This window comes from Sus scrofa, chromosome 2 (assembly GCF_054392235.1).
Source record: "Sus scrofa isolate SSC_HxYL_T2T_F1_AM1 chromosome 2, Sscrofa_HxYL_maternal_Yorkshire_Landrace_v2.0, whole genome shotgun sequence".
NCBI classification, from domain to species: Eukaryota; Metazoa; Chordata; class Mammalia; order Artiodactyla; family Suidae; genus Sus; species Sus scrofa.
Genome location: NC_139384.1, coordinates 19,231,403 through 19,245,973, shown reverse-complemented (window position 1 = coordinate 19,245,973; position 14,571 = coordinate 19,231,403). Strand labels below are relative to the sequence as shown.

General features: G+C 50.8%; 1 protein-coding gene across 41 annotated transcripts in view; it reads right to left on the bottom strand.

Annotated features, from left to right (window-relative positions):
• AMBRA1 (autophagy and beclin 1 regulator 1) overlaps positions 1 to 14,571 on the bottom strand; it is a 183,711-nt gene that overhangs the window by 5,515 nt on the left and 163,625 nt on the right. For 32 of the 41 annotated variants that reach the window (XM_085011243.1, XM_021085244.2, XM_085011242.1 and 29 more), the window contains 3 exons: positions 12,231 to 12,370; positions 4,571 to 4,663; positions 1,794 to 1,987 (listed from right to left, as the gene is read on the bottom strand). In XM_085011243.1, the coding sequence (XP_084867369.1) occupies positions 1,794 to 1,987; positions 4,571 to 4,663; positions 12,231 to 12,370 (427 nt within the window). Of the gene's footprint in view, positions 1 to 1,369; positions 1,460 to 1,793; positions 1,988 to 2,550; positions 4,664 to 12,230; positions 12,371 to 14,571 lie in introns of all 41 variants that reach the window. The other 9 variants (XM_085011273.1, XM_085011264.1, XM_085011265.1 and 6 more) reach the window with 2 other exon arrangements.

Genomic DNA, 14,571 nt, shown 5'->3' with positions numbered 1-14,571 from the left:
AATCAGAGGCTTCTTTGGGAAGTGAAACCACCAGAGGATGCCCTTCTTCTCCTGCTGCTCTTCACCGTCAGGGGGAAGGCCTCCCTCCCTGTAATCGCCCTCCCTGCTCATCAGCCTCAGTTCCCAGTACAGGCTGACAGGGAAATGGTTTTGAACTTGGTGCTTTTGCAGGCGCTGTCCCCTCTGCCAGGAATGGCTGCCTCCCCATCCCATCCCACTTTGCTGGATGCCTTCCTACTCATCCCTGAAGGCTCAGCTCAGGTCACCTCCTTCAGAAGTATTCCTCGAGCCCGAGAGTGGGGCGTGGCCCCCTCCTCTGTGGCCCTGAGGTCCTTTTCACACTAAGTTACTACCTGCTGGGGGTCTGCCTCCCCCTCTAGACTTCCAGTTCTTGAGGAAGGACCAAGGCCTATTTGTCTTTGCAGCTCCAGTGGCTGACACATCTGGCAGACAGTCTGTAAATGGCCATGAGGTCACAGCAGAGGGGTTGCCTCAGACAAGAAGCTTTGCCCTGCGGCTGGCTAGGCAAGCTCCAGCTCTCTCCTCTTCAGTGAGGCCCTTAGCTGCACTGGACCACCAGCTGCTAGGTCCACACCAAGGGGTTTCCACCCAACAGAGTCAGGAGCCTCAGAGGTCAGAGGCAGCCTGGGCCACAAACCAAAAAGGGACTTAACTGTAAAAAAATGTCAGTTCATGGCCGGCAGTAAGACAGCAACAGGGAGAGTGCCCTGTGTGTGTCGGGGGGTGGGGGTTGCAGTATAGAAAGCTGTTCCCTGAGGTGGCACAGGCAGATTTGTCACTCTGCCCAGTGTACACCTGTCTTCTCTTCTCATGGTCTCTTTTTTTAATGGCCACACCTGCAGCACATGGAAGTTCCCTGGCCAGGGACTGAATCTGAGCCACAGCTGCAGTGACACTGGATCCTTTAACCAACTAAGAGGGGCCAGGGATCAAACCCATGCCTCTGCAGTGACCTGAACTGCTGCAGTTGAATTCTTAACCCACTGTGCCACAGTGGGAACTCCCTCGTGGTCTCTCTTGATCAGCAAGTTGCTTAACAAAGACCTAGAAAATGCGGGTCTGTTTGAAGGCCGCCTTGTCTGGAGCCTGGAGCAGCTGGGGGCTGGGGTAGGGGGTAAGGAGAGCGACTGAGCGAGAACAGCCTATTTAACACAGCTGCTGACAGACTCCAAAGGGGCTCAAGCATTACCACTGGGAAGTGCTAATTGGTTCTCAGCAGAGGGAGGCCAGCGCTGAGCCAGGGCCAAGGCTGGCTGAGCCTCACCTACAACAGGGGAGAGGAAGGGGCTGATTGTGTGCTAGGCTGCAGCCAAAATGGCCATGAAGCACGGGGGTGTGAGGGCCTCACCTGTGGGAGTCCAGAATGTGCCAGGCTGGCGGGGGGAGACGAGCTACTCCATGGGGAGGCCCCAGAAGCCTGAGGCCTGGGTACAGGTCTCTGGAAAGAGAGTGTGCACAGCAGGAAGTCTCATTGTAGCCTTTTCTATCTAGGTGACGCTGTGCTCTCTCTTTGGAAGAACCACCTCAGTGCTTCCAGTTTAGAGGGTAAGAGGTCAGGGTCCTTGGGGGCGCTGAGCAAAGCTGTAAGAGCAGCTCAGTCTGCTGGAGCAGTGACCCAGATCAGGGCAATGATATTCCTGCCCTAGGACGCTCTTAGTGCCACCATGTTGGCGGTACAGCGCCTGTCCACATGGAGGAGCCACGTGGAGGGGGTGATGATGGTCCCCATGGCCCCTTCCCCCCAAATCTTTCTTCCCTTATGCAGCTCCTACCTTCACCAGGACCCGAAGCTGCTGTCCCTGGCTCCTGTATCTCCCTCTCCGTCTGTGTTTCAGCATTCTGCAGCTGAAGGGCCAGAGTCTGGGTGCCCTGAGATGTCACCGAGGTGGTGGGGTTCCGGGGCTGCAGCCCAATTGCATTCATCAGGCCCATATCTCTGTCGGTCCTCCATGTGGCTCTGCTGGTTCTAGGGAGAGAAAGGCAGACCGGAGTCAGGCAGGACTTGGGACAGTGCGCCCCCAACTCCCTCAGAGCTCCGCCTGCCCTGTGCCAAGCCTTACGGCACAGCCCGGACCAGGGTCTGCAGGGCAGAAAAGAAGCCCTGCATTCCTGCGGCTGCCTCCAGGCTGCCGTTAGCTCTGTGTCCTTCCTTCTTCAGATCAGTCTGTGCCCTGGGACAAGGAAAGGAGGCAGCAGAACCATTCAATTTTGCGAACCCAGCTGGTCTGGTCACTCCCTTCAATGAGGCGGCCCTTTCTGGGGAGGTAGAGATGGCTGGCATTAAAAAGCTGCTTACTTAGATTCAGGAAGCCACTAGCTGAGCACCATGGACAAAGGATGAGCAGTGAAAGAAGGCCCTTTCTCTCTTTAGTCTTTTTTTTTTTTTGCCTTTTCTAGGGCTGCACTCGCGGCATATGGAGGTTCCCAGGCTGGGGGTTGAATCGGAGCTGTATACACCGGCCTATGCCAGAGCCACAGCAACTCGGGATCCGAGCCACGTCTTCAACCTACACCGCAGCTCACGGCAACGCCGGATCCTTAACCCACTGGGCAAGGCCAGGGATCAAACCAGCAACCTCATGGTTCCTAGTCGGATTCGTTAAGCACTGCGCCACGACAGGAACTCCCAAGAAGGCCCTTTCTCTCTTTAGCCCTTCCTCCCTTCTAACTACATGCTGACAAGATATCAATTTAAATTCTTGGAATTTACAGAATGGGAGAAAATAGTTTCAAATGATGCAACGGACAAGGGCTTAATCTCTAGAATATATAAACAACTTATACAACTCAACAGCAAAAAAGCCAATCAATCAATGGAAAAATGGGCAGAAGACCTGAATAGACATTTCTCCAAAGAAGATATACAGATGGCCAACAAACACATGAAAAAATGCTCAACATAGCTGATTATAAGAGAAATGCAAATCAAAACTACCATGAGATACCACCTCACACCAGTCAGAATGGCCATCATTAATAAATCCACAAATAACAAGTGCTGGAGGGGCTGTGGAGAAAAGGGAACCCTCCTGCACTGTTGGTGGGAATGTAAACTGGTACAGCCACTATGGAGAACAGTTTGGAGATACCTTAGAAATCTATACATAGAACTTCCATATGAGCCCACAATCCCACTCTTGGGCATCTATCCGGACAAAACTCTACTTAAAAGAGACACATGCACCCGTATGTTCATTGCAGCACTATTCACAATAGCCAGGACGTGGAAACAACCCAAATGTCCATCGACAGATGATTGGATTTGGAAGATGTGGTATATATACACAATGGAATACTACTCAGCCATAAAAAGGAATGACATAATGCCATTTGCAGCAACATGGATGGAACTAGAGAATCTCATACTGAGTGAAATGAGCCAGAAAGACAAAGGCAAATACCATATGATATCACTTATAACTGGAATCTAATATCCAGCACAAATGAACATCTCCTCAGAAAAGAAAATCATGGACTTGGAGAAGAGACTTGTGGCTGCCTGATGGGAGGGGGAGGGAGTGGGAGGGATCGGGAGCTTGGGCTTATCAGACACAACTTAGAATAGATTTACCAGGAGATCTTGCTGAATAGCATTGAGAACTTTGTCTAGATACTCATGTTGCAACAGAAGAAAGGGTGGGGGAAAAAATGTAATTGTAATGTATACATGTAAGGATAACCTGACCCCCTTGCTGTACAGTGGGAAAATAAAAAAATTATTAATAAAAAAAAAAAAAATTCTTGGAATTTCCACCGAAACTCCACTTTAGAGGAAAAGCACCAGGACTCTTACGAGGCTGTTCTGGGATCCTCCTCCAGAGCCTTCTGCGAAAAGACCCGAAAGGCAGGGAGCACCAGCTGCTGACAAGTAAGGCCCAGGCCCAAAGCTATTATGCCCCCTTCCTTAGACATTTCCCAGGCACTGACCCTCAGGACAACTAGAGCTGGCAGCAGAGGGAGCCCAGGACTTTCAAGACGATCACCAGCCACTCTATCTCTAGCTGCTTCTAGGGATTACTCTTCCAGCTGTGCCCTGGACTTCCTCTAGGAAGGACAGGCTTTCTTATCAACCCGGCACTCTGTTTTCTCAAACTGTTCCAGTTTTCATTAATGAATAAAGTGATAAGAGGATAAGCACCAGGTTCCTCCTAACTGGCCCCTGGGAAGTATCTGTGCCTGGGCTGCATCTCTAGGCAGCTTGGTCCCTGAGGGCAAGCCCTCTCCTGCGTACACTCCTCTCTCCTCACTGCAGCATGTGCAGACACCACAGCCAGGATGGGAGGGCTAGACGGTGGCCTAGCTTGTCTCAAATTAAGACTCTGAGAGCAGAGGTTCTCATCTCTTTCTTAGCTGTGAAACACTTTCCTTGAACAGAATTGTGTGCAAAAGCTCAATGCATGAAGCAGATCAAAGAGGAGCTTCTCTGGTTGAAGATGGGCGCCCACAGAGTCCTGGAGCCTGGTCTGGAGGCTCTGCTCCAGAGCCTATTCGAGTTGGTTGCGGGGGGGATCCTCCAGCCAGCAGCGCCCCTTCTCCTTCACAAACTCACCCAGGCCTCTCGCTGCTCCGGCTGCTGGAGTGGACGGTGAAGACAGTCTCGTTCAGCTGGTCCCAGTAGTACTCAACGCCAGAGTTTAAGGCCCTGAAAATCAGGTGCAAAGGGTGGAGAAAAGGTAGAAGGCATTAGACAGAACTCCGTGCAGTTCCTGGGGCTGGTGGACTGGCCTGGCAGCCCTCCTCCCTCTCCCCTGGGGCTGGGCTGAGGCATCAGGATGCTCAGTGTGGAGCAGATCAAACGAGTCTCCAAGAGCCCTAACGCCTATGTCTCTTCCACCCCCCTAAGCCTAACTGGCTCCCTTTGGGGCTGAGAGAGAACTAAAAGATAGCCACGTCCGACAGAGGCAGTGAGTTCTGGGTGTATTTCAAACACATGAGAAAGGAGCTAGAAGAAGCGGGAGAGGCCGTGGAGATAGAGGGTGCCGTGGACAGCCTTGTCTACAGGGTGAGCTCAGTCTCAGGAACAGATGGGTCTCACCACGGGTCTTCCCTGCAGCTGTAGGGGCCGGGAAAAAGGAAAACAAGGCCACCCGGATATTACTCTGCCTGGAGCTCAGAAGTCTAAGCAGGAAAAAGCTCCTGCTGAGCCAGAGTAGCCCATTTCTCTTTTGATTCTGGCCCTAGAGCCTCCTCTGCCAGGTAGGCTGGACAAGCAATTGGGAGAGGTATTCCGAGAGTGGGAGACGACTCAGGAAGGGCTCAGAAGCTTCTCCCGGGGGAGGAAGGAGAGACGCTTGAGCAGTGACGGGCTGGACTGCTGACGGCGGGGAGTTCTATCCACTAAACTCTGTGGGCTACCAACCTTTCCCTGCTTCCTTCTTTTCTTGCAGTGGAGAATCAAGTAATCCCTGCAAACCTCAACTGGGCATAACTGCCAGAAGGGAAGCAGTGGGCTCTCATCTTTTTTTAAAGGGCCGCACCCACGGCATATGGAGGTTCCCAGGCTAGGGGCTGAACTGGAGCTGTAGCTGCCAGCCTATGCCATAGCCACAGCAACAGCAGATCCTTAACCCACTGAGCGAGGGCAGGGATCAAACCCGTGGATCCCAGTTGGGTTCGTTATGCTGAGCCATGACAGGAACTCCGCCTCTTTATCTTTTTATACTAATGTGCCACCTCAGGCAGCAAATGCGGCTGCCAGTGGTAATTCCCAAAACCCATGACGGCTTTGCTTTTAAAGATTCTCCGCTGGAAGCGATGTTACCTGCCACCAATCACTGTCATTGAGAGTGGGGTGCTGCTGATGGGGGTGAAGACAGGAGGACAGGAGTTGGGAAAGAGGTGTCTTTGAGCTCTTTGATTAGAATGCCAGTGTCCACTGTAAGAGATACTCAGAATAGCCAGCTCTGGTCCTGAGTAGGCCAGGGCGTGCACATATGCTTGGAGAGCTCTGCTACAGATGGAACTGCGTCTCCTCAAATTCATACAGCAAAGCCCTATGCCCCCATGTGACTGCACCTGGAGACACAGTCTTTAGAAGGTAATTAAGGTTAAATGAGGTCATATGATGGGACCCTAATCCAAAAGGACTCTGGCCTTGGAAGGAGAGGAAGAGAAAGACCTTCTCTTTCTCCACCAAGTGGGGGCACAGTGAGAAGGTGGCCGTCTGCAAGCCGGGAAAGGGGTCCTCACCAGAACTCACCCACACTGGCACCTAATCTCAGACTCCCAGCTTCCAGAACTATGAGAAAATAAATTCTGTTGATTAAGCCACTCAGTCTGTGCTATTCCATAATGGCAGCTCGAGCTAAGACAAGCTCCAATGAAAGCCAGCTTTTTAACCTGGAGGCCAAGGTCACCATCCTTTAATGACAGAACTTCTTTAATAAAGAGCAAACAGGGAGTTCCCGCTGTGGCTCAGTGGTTAACGACTCGGACTAGGAACCATGAGGTTGCGGGGTCAATCCCTGGCCTCGCTCAGTGGGTTAAGGATCCGGCATTGCCATGAGCTGTGGTGTAGGTCACAGATGTGCCTTGGATCTGGCGTTGCTGTGGCTGTGGCATAGGCTGGCGGCTATAGCTCCAATTTGACCCCTAGCCTGGGAACCTCCATATGCCACAGGTGCGGCCCTAGAAAAGACAAAAAAAAAAAAAAAAAAAAAGAGCAAACAAACGAAGGCCAGTGGGTTGTGAGGATCAGCCAGGAAAAGATGAGTTGTGGGGGGTGATGTAGGTGATTCCTTCCTAAAGATGAGGATTAGATAGGACAGGGATCTAACCAGGCCTGCACGGTGAGTGACTGTGTGTCAGGAGGCTATGCGACCCTCAGGTGAAAGGAAACAGGCCTAGGCACTAAGCCCCCAAATCCGTTGCTAGAGGGACACCAAGATTCTGGGGATTAGGCTTCATCTGTGGGAAAGAGCGACAGCCAAACAGAAGTGCTATTCCTTTTCCTGCTCTGGACTAAACCCCTCCTGGCTCCTCCCAGATGGCCCGGGGGCAGCAGATTTGGCGTGATCTTTTCCAGACAGGCCTCTAGAAGGTAGCGCCCTCTTCCTCTTCTGAATACTCAAGCTATTTTTGTGGGGGCTGTGTGAGAACGACGGGGACACTGGAGGACAAAGGGGAGGGAGAAGCTCTTACATGATGAAGAGGCCAACGGTCAGAGGTCAACAAGAGAGACCCCCAGAAAACAAAGCCACCCCTGCAATTTTTGCTGAGCAAGCCCTGGCTGCATAAGGCACCACGTGAAGCCAGCTGACAGGGAGACTGTGATTTACAAACTTGTCAAGATTTATTGGCAGGTGGCAATACCATGTGGTTCCCCGCCAAATCCTTTCTCTGTAATTCCTGCTAGCCAGGGCTGGCTGGTGACAACAAACTGCTCACATCAGACCTTTACCGAGCCATGTACTGCGCGACCAGGAACCTTCCTTCCTGTCTCAGAAAAAAGACCACCTGAAGGCACATCCTCTGAGCTGCGACCGCTGCCATGACATTGACAGCCAAAGGGTCGCCTCAAACGCTTCCTATCTGGCATCATGCCGCTGTCAGCAGCTCCAAGCTATGACTCCCGCCATTTACGGAGGAGGTGAAGTGCCACAGAGAATGGGGTGATGGAGACCATCAATGTGCTGCTCCATTCTCCACCCCATCCCCCAATCCTCTCTGCTCCCGACCAAGGGGTCCAATTCCAGCCGTGATTTGTTCCAACTTCTGTGGTCAGACCAGCCTGACTACCAGCAGCTCATGGGTTTGGCTGAAATTTTGGGCCCTGTACCAAGGAAAAGAGTTGAAAATACCCTCTCTGGCTACTGAAACTCTTAGTCTTCAATACCCAATATTGCTTATTACCGTTTGTTAAGCTAAAGAATGGTCGCAACCATCTCCTTCCTCCCTAGTCTTAGGGAGGATGAATGAATCACCTCTGTTTGCTCTAGGTTCTTTCTGGAAGCTAGACAAACACGCAGAGGGATAAAGAAGAATGGGAAGGCCCATCAGGGTCAGGCTTTTCAAACAGACTTCCACTTAGCGCCTGGCTTCCTTCAGCAGCCCCTGTGAGCTGTGCTTCAGGGCTTGGCTCAACAGCCCTTGGGGCTCCCTGCAGACAGCTAAGAGCTGGCCTGGCTTCCTTGGTGCCACAAGATTCTTACACAGAACTCTGGGTCTGAATGTCCCAACTTCTAGGGAACATGCCCTTTGAGAACATTCTCCTTTCATCTATCAGTGATGTGGCTGCAGAGGCTTGGGCCACACAGCTCTCTCCTTGGAAGGAAGGACCGTTTCCAAGAAGACTGGCGCTACCCCCATCATCTCTGTGTCGTGAGAAAGAGTTGGCACCTGGATCTCATGGGTCAGCCTGAGAGATGCAGTCTCTGCGGCTCTCCTTTTGATTCAGAGGTATGCCTGTTCCTGGCTTGGTTAGTGATGGCTTGATTACAACCACTGTGTACAGAGGGGACAGAGCTAGAGCCTTGTCAGGTGTCCCACACTCAGCCAAAGGGCTAGACACCCCATGATCCCAGCCTACTTGTCTTCTGACATGAGTCTCTGAATGGCCTTCTGAGCTGCCACTGAGAAGCAGGGGTCTTCCTAGCAATACCTGCCTGCACACACCATGCCCCTCCCCCCAACTGTAGGGCTGATCCATGAAGCCAGAAATGGGCAAGCACCCCTTGACGTCAGTCTGGTACTTCATGCCCACTGTGGTTATTGGTAGGGGTACTAGCTGGGCTGGCGGGCAGCCAGAGGCACAGCCGCAGCTTGGAAGGAGCGGCAGGTTGAGGAGCAAAGCAAAGGAGAAAGAAGCAACCTCACCGCTAGGCAGGGTGGGTGACGGGGTATTAGCCACTGTAAGGGCTTTGAATAGGAGCCATGGCCACTGGCCTGTCTCCTCACCTGTGCTAAGAATTTCTGTGCCTGGAGAGATGGAGTGTTTCCTCGGGTCTTTTTCTACTGTCAAGTGGGGTTTTAGTACCATTAAGAGATGCCCAAGGAGCCTTTTACCTCTGTCTTTGTGTTTTTAGAGAGTGCCAAGGCTAAGACAGTGGAGGAGAAATCAAGAACAGGATTGAGGAGTTCCCTGGGGGCCTAGCAGTTAAGGATCTGGCATTGTCACTGCTGTGGCATGGGCTCCATCCTTGGCCCAGGAATGTCTGTATGCCTTGGGCGCAGCCAAAAAAAGCCAACAACAACAACAACAACAAAAAACAGGATTAAAAGCACAAGATGTGGTTCAGTTGCCTGTGCTTGAGACAAAGGCAGACAACCACCTGTTCCGGAGGGAGGGCTGTAATCTTGGCCCAGCTGGCTGGCTGGCTGGCTGGCTTGTGTGCCCTTGGGAACGGGTGTGCCAGGAAGGTGCGTCACACAGCGCCAGGCAGCAGGCAACAACCGAGCTTCTACTCCCCTATTTTTTGTTCTCCTCATTCTAGGCCAGAGACCAATCACAGACTGTTCAAAAGCTGTAAATGTTCTCACTCATCCTCTCTCATTTCCCACTGCATTGATCACCTGACCTGCTTAAACGCCTCACATGATCTAGAGCAGCATTCCTCACCTGAGGTCTTAAGAGAGTTACAAAATTATACGTGTGTTCTTGTGGTGTATTTTTCTGTGGAAGAGAGTGTGTTGCTTTCACCAGAATTCTAAGGGGGCTTTTGATTGAAAAAGGTTAAGAATCAGCTATAGGAAAGAGCTCTGGATCAGAAAGTTAGAAGGCCTCATTCTGGCATTGATCGGCTGGGAGGCCTTGGGTAAGTCTTAACTTACTTACCTGGATAGTCTTCACAGTATTTCCTGCCTAAGTACAGAAATGAAGATGACTGAGAGCTGGAAAAACTTTGAACAACATGGGATAAAGTCATGTCCTCTTAATTTATGTGGTACCCTTCAATATCGGCCCTGAGGTATGGGGCATTTGCCAACATGACCTAAGAAATCAGGAGAAATGGCAGCACCAGAAAGGTAGGCTCAATTAGCTCTCTCTCAGTCCAACACAACCTGGTCCATGATGGGGTGCTGTTTGCTGTGTCAAACACTAGTGCTATCTTGTCGTGGAAGAGACTTGAGTTCCTGGTGGGTAAGAGAGCTCCCCAGGCATCCCAAGATGGCTCCGGCCTGCTGAGACTCTGGATGCTGAAGACAACATATGGGGAGAAAAGAGAGGCCAAAGCCAGCTTCATGTTTGGCTGAGGAGTCTGTGACTCACACCAAGTATGTAGGCTGGGGTTTCAGATATAAAAGCCTTTGTGGGGCCATGACAAACAGGGAATCGAGATGCTGCCTCTGTAAGAGCAGACTGCTTTTGCAGGGGAGGGGGCTGGCTGTCTGGCTGGGACAAAGGTTAGTAGCTGGAGCCACAAACAAGGCAACAGTGCTAAGGAAGGACGTCTTGGAGGAACAGGGGAAGAAAGGCCTAGAAATAGAGTGTTGGTAAGAGTGAGAAAAAAAATTTTTTTTTTCTTTTTAAGGCCGCGCCTTCGGCACATGGAGGTTCCCAGGCTAGGGGTCAAATCGGAGCCGAAGACACTGGCCTATACCACAGCCACAGCTGCACCAGATCTGAGCTGAGTCTGCACACTACACCACACCACAGCCTATGGCAACACCGGATCCTCAACCCACTGAGCAAGGCCAGGGATTGAACCTGCGTCCTCACGGATACTAGTCAGGTTCGTTACTGCTGAGCCATGATGGGAACTCCTGGTAAAATTATGATACAGAATTAACTTCCAGTTTTGGAGAAGATGTCTGATTCCTCTTATGAATTCCCACGAGAAAACAGAGTTAAGATAATCAGTCTAATGTGCTTTGGGGAAAAAGAAACAGTGCAAGGCAGACGGATCCTAGGACTAAGGACAGGCCAAGGGGAGGGCAGTTACAGAGATCTAGTGCCCGGGCTAACAGAGGCGCAGTCGTGAAAGAGGCAGGCTGTGTTCTGGAAAGGGACAAGGAACCAGTGAGAGGAGCCTGAGGAGAGCGTGGTTGGGAGAACCCAGCAGCAGTCTCCCAGCTCCAAGAGCAGTGTGACTAGGTCAGGCTCAGACAGCAGCCTCCCTTTGGAAGGGGCTCTGAAAATTCAAGGTGGAATGAAGAGCTGCCCTTAGAACCAGGTTTTCTTTCTCTCGGGCAGCCAACTCACCCCAGCTGACAAGGACTCAATTAACAGTCACCTACCAGTCCACAAGAACTGACCCAAATACATACTTCAGAAAAAATCACCAAGGGTCCTATCAAAAGGCAACAGGGACACTCCCAAGAGCCAGAGACCGAATCAGACCAGTCATACTGTGCGCACTCTGTGATCTGCAGAATACCCCCAGAGAAGACTCTGCAGCAAGTGAAGGACAGCATGAGGACGGCCTGGAGGCCGAAGTGGCACTTAGTCGGCTGGAACCCTGCAGTGGCCCACACAGCAATCAGCCTGATCTGCACTGAAGCACAGAGTGTCACACTCCCCACCTGGCTGGGTGTGGAAATTGATGACAGGCCTGGCTGACTCCCGGGGTCTTGAGTGAAAGGATGCTCACACAGACCTCTCTCCTCCAAAAAGCCAGAGGAAGGGGAAGGGGTGTCATCAGGACTCAAGGCAGAAATGCTGTGGTTCCCTGCCTTCTCCCACCCCCTACTTCAAGACCAGTTAATAACCATTTTGATTTTAAATTGAGCTTTTCAATCTGCCTTCACTATTATGAGCCAGAGCCCCAAGCAGAAAGGAAAACAGGCAGGACACAGACATAGCCAGGCTGTTAGAGATCAGTGGTTTGACAAATTAGGGCTTTAACAATACTCTATGTCCAACTTTATTTCTTAAATTAATGTCTATGGCATTTACACAAACCCAAGACCACCTGTGGAATTTTTCAAAAGGGGTTTAGAGCAGAATCTTTGATATCTATGCTTTGGCCTGCAGGGACACTTAACTATCACTAGGAAACCAGAGAACAAGAGAAAACAAAGAAAAAAAATACTGCCTTCAATTTAATCACACATAATAACCACACCAGTCTTTTGAAGATTTCTGAAACGGAGAGCTAACCTTACCATCCCTAAGGTGAAAAGGACCCTTTAAGGAGTGACGCTGAGAACGGGGCAGGCCCTGGCAGGATTCAGATTTTTCATCCAGAAGACCCACCTCACCAGCCAGAGCCACAGGTGAATGCTGAGGACCCCCTGCACCCCCACCCTGCCGGCCCCTCCCAGCCACTCACTCTGGTCGGCAGATCACCAGGTCTCCCTTGTTGGTACCATAGGCCAGTCCGAGCCCCGGCTCGGGCAGCCACCGGGCAGAATTGATGCTGACATGTCTCCGTTGGTCAGCAGGCATGGGGTAAAGGACGTTGAAAACTCTCTGGGTTGGGGAGAAAGAGGGAAGAAAAGAGAATGGGGGGAGAAACAATTTGTTACCAAGAATAACAAAATCCAGGAAGAAACAAAGTGCCTTCTACCGCCTGAAGCAAGTCACTCACAGGAAGGCGAGGAGACGGTGGGGGGTGGGGGCGTGGGATGATTCTTAACATATATTTGTGGGAGTTCCAGTCGTGGCTCAGTGGTTAATGAATCCGACTAGGAACTATGAGGTTGCGGGTTCAATCCCTGGCCTCGCTCAGCGGGTTAAGGATCCGGCATTGCCGTGAGCTGTGGTGTAGGTTGCAGATGCGGCTCCGATCCCACATTGTTGTGGCTCTAGTGTAGGCCAGCGGCTGCAGCTCTGATTAGACCCCTAGCCTGGGAACCTCCATATGCCTCGGGTGCGGCCCTATAAAGACAAACAACAACAACAACAAAACATATATTTGAGATCTTGGGGAAGTACAGGGGAGGGTGGGCCCCTCTTACTTGAGGTGAAGGACCCTGTCGGGGGATACCAGGGGTACACTTAGATTTTTGCGCAGGAGGGTTCACTGTGCTCCCCTCAGCCTTTAACATTTCTCACTTCATGGCTTTGAAGGTAACCCCCTGGAAAGCCCCAGGCAGAGCCTAGCACACCAGGAGGGACTGCCCTGCACTTCCCTCTGTCCAAACAAACCAGTGAGAGCCACGCACCACTGGTAGTCCTGTTACCATGGAAATCACAGCGCTGTCACTGCAACGGGGAACTGAAGGTGACAGGGGGGTGGGAGGGGGTGCTAACATCACAGAATATTCTTAATTTATCTAATTAAAAGCAATGTTAAAATTGCTATTGTTAAGGAAACCTAAAAAGTGCAGTAAGATGTAGGAAGCAGGGCAGAGGGGAATCTGCACACACAGGTACCCGGTTTCTTTCTAGCTTATACACATTATCATTAAACAGGTCATTTCCATTTCTCAAAGGGAGTCTCCTTTTATTAGTCCACATCTTTCCAAAGCGAGTATTTTCTCAGGGGGCAGCTCAGCTGTGTCTCAGGTGGGATGAAGGTGATGTCTGGCTATTGACCTACACAATGTTCCAGAAGCAACTTTAGTCAGAGACAGGGGCAGGGCAGTAGAAGAATGAAGGACATACTTTAAGAGTTAGAAAGACCTAGGGTTTGAGTCCCGATGTCACCGCATAACAACTTCGCAGATCTCTGTTTTAAAGGAGACAGCACCATCACTCAGAGTGGGGGAGATTAAAATCAATAGTGGATATAAAATCCCCGGTGCAGTGCAAGCTCATAAATGGTAACTGTTGTTACCATTACCAGGAACCTGCATCTGGGGCTTCAAAACACATCAGCAGGGCCTATGAAAATGACATAAGGCCAAGAATCTATAAACTGAGGTTTCAGTAAATACAATGTTTTCTCTTTTAACCTCTTCGAGATTCATAAAATAGAGATGAACTTCATCTGCCTTTACCTGTCCCAAAAGGTTGATGGAAGAGGAAAAAAAAATGAGAGAATGAGAGCATGATTTAGAAATAAACATCAAAAAATGAATTTAGGGCAATATAATAATAACTATTTTTCAGATTATCCTAACGAGAGACATCGTCCCACCCCACCCCCAAAGGAAAATATTGAGCTAAGGGTCCACACTATTTACAGAAATCAAGTGATGGGGGGCTGTGCATTTGGGGACATCTGTTCATGTGCCTTGGGTACCGCACTGACAGCCCTTTCCCGGGACAGCTGCTAGATTGCAGAGGACAGCAGCTCACTGGAATGCCGCATATCCAGAGGATCCTGCTATAAAAATTCTCTGGCTTTTGTGGTGCTGAGGAACGTGTCTGGGCAGCTAATGGCACGGTGCCGAAACCGCCCTGCTAGGGTCCTGAGGTCGAATGGTCTGTTACAGATATGGAGCTGGTCTGGTCTGAGGCACAACAGTGCCCTCCCTGTGGCTGCTGCTACATTAAGAACCATCTATGCCCCCCCAGCTGACTCCACTCCAAATGTAGGAACTCACCAGGGCTCCTTAAATATCTGGTCTGAGGAGACTACCGAAAAAGAGCCAGATGGAGTTGATGAGTTTCTAAACTAGTCATCTAGAACACGGTTGCCTAACCTTTGGATAATCTCTTCCTTGCATATACATATCTGGCAGGAGCCTGGAACAATTCATGGCTACTCCTCTTCACCAGCCTCC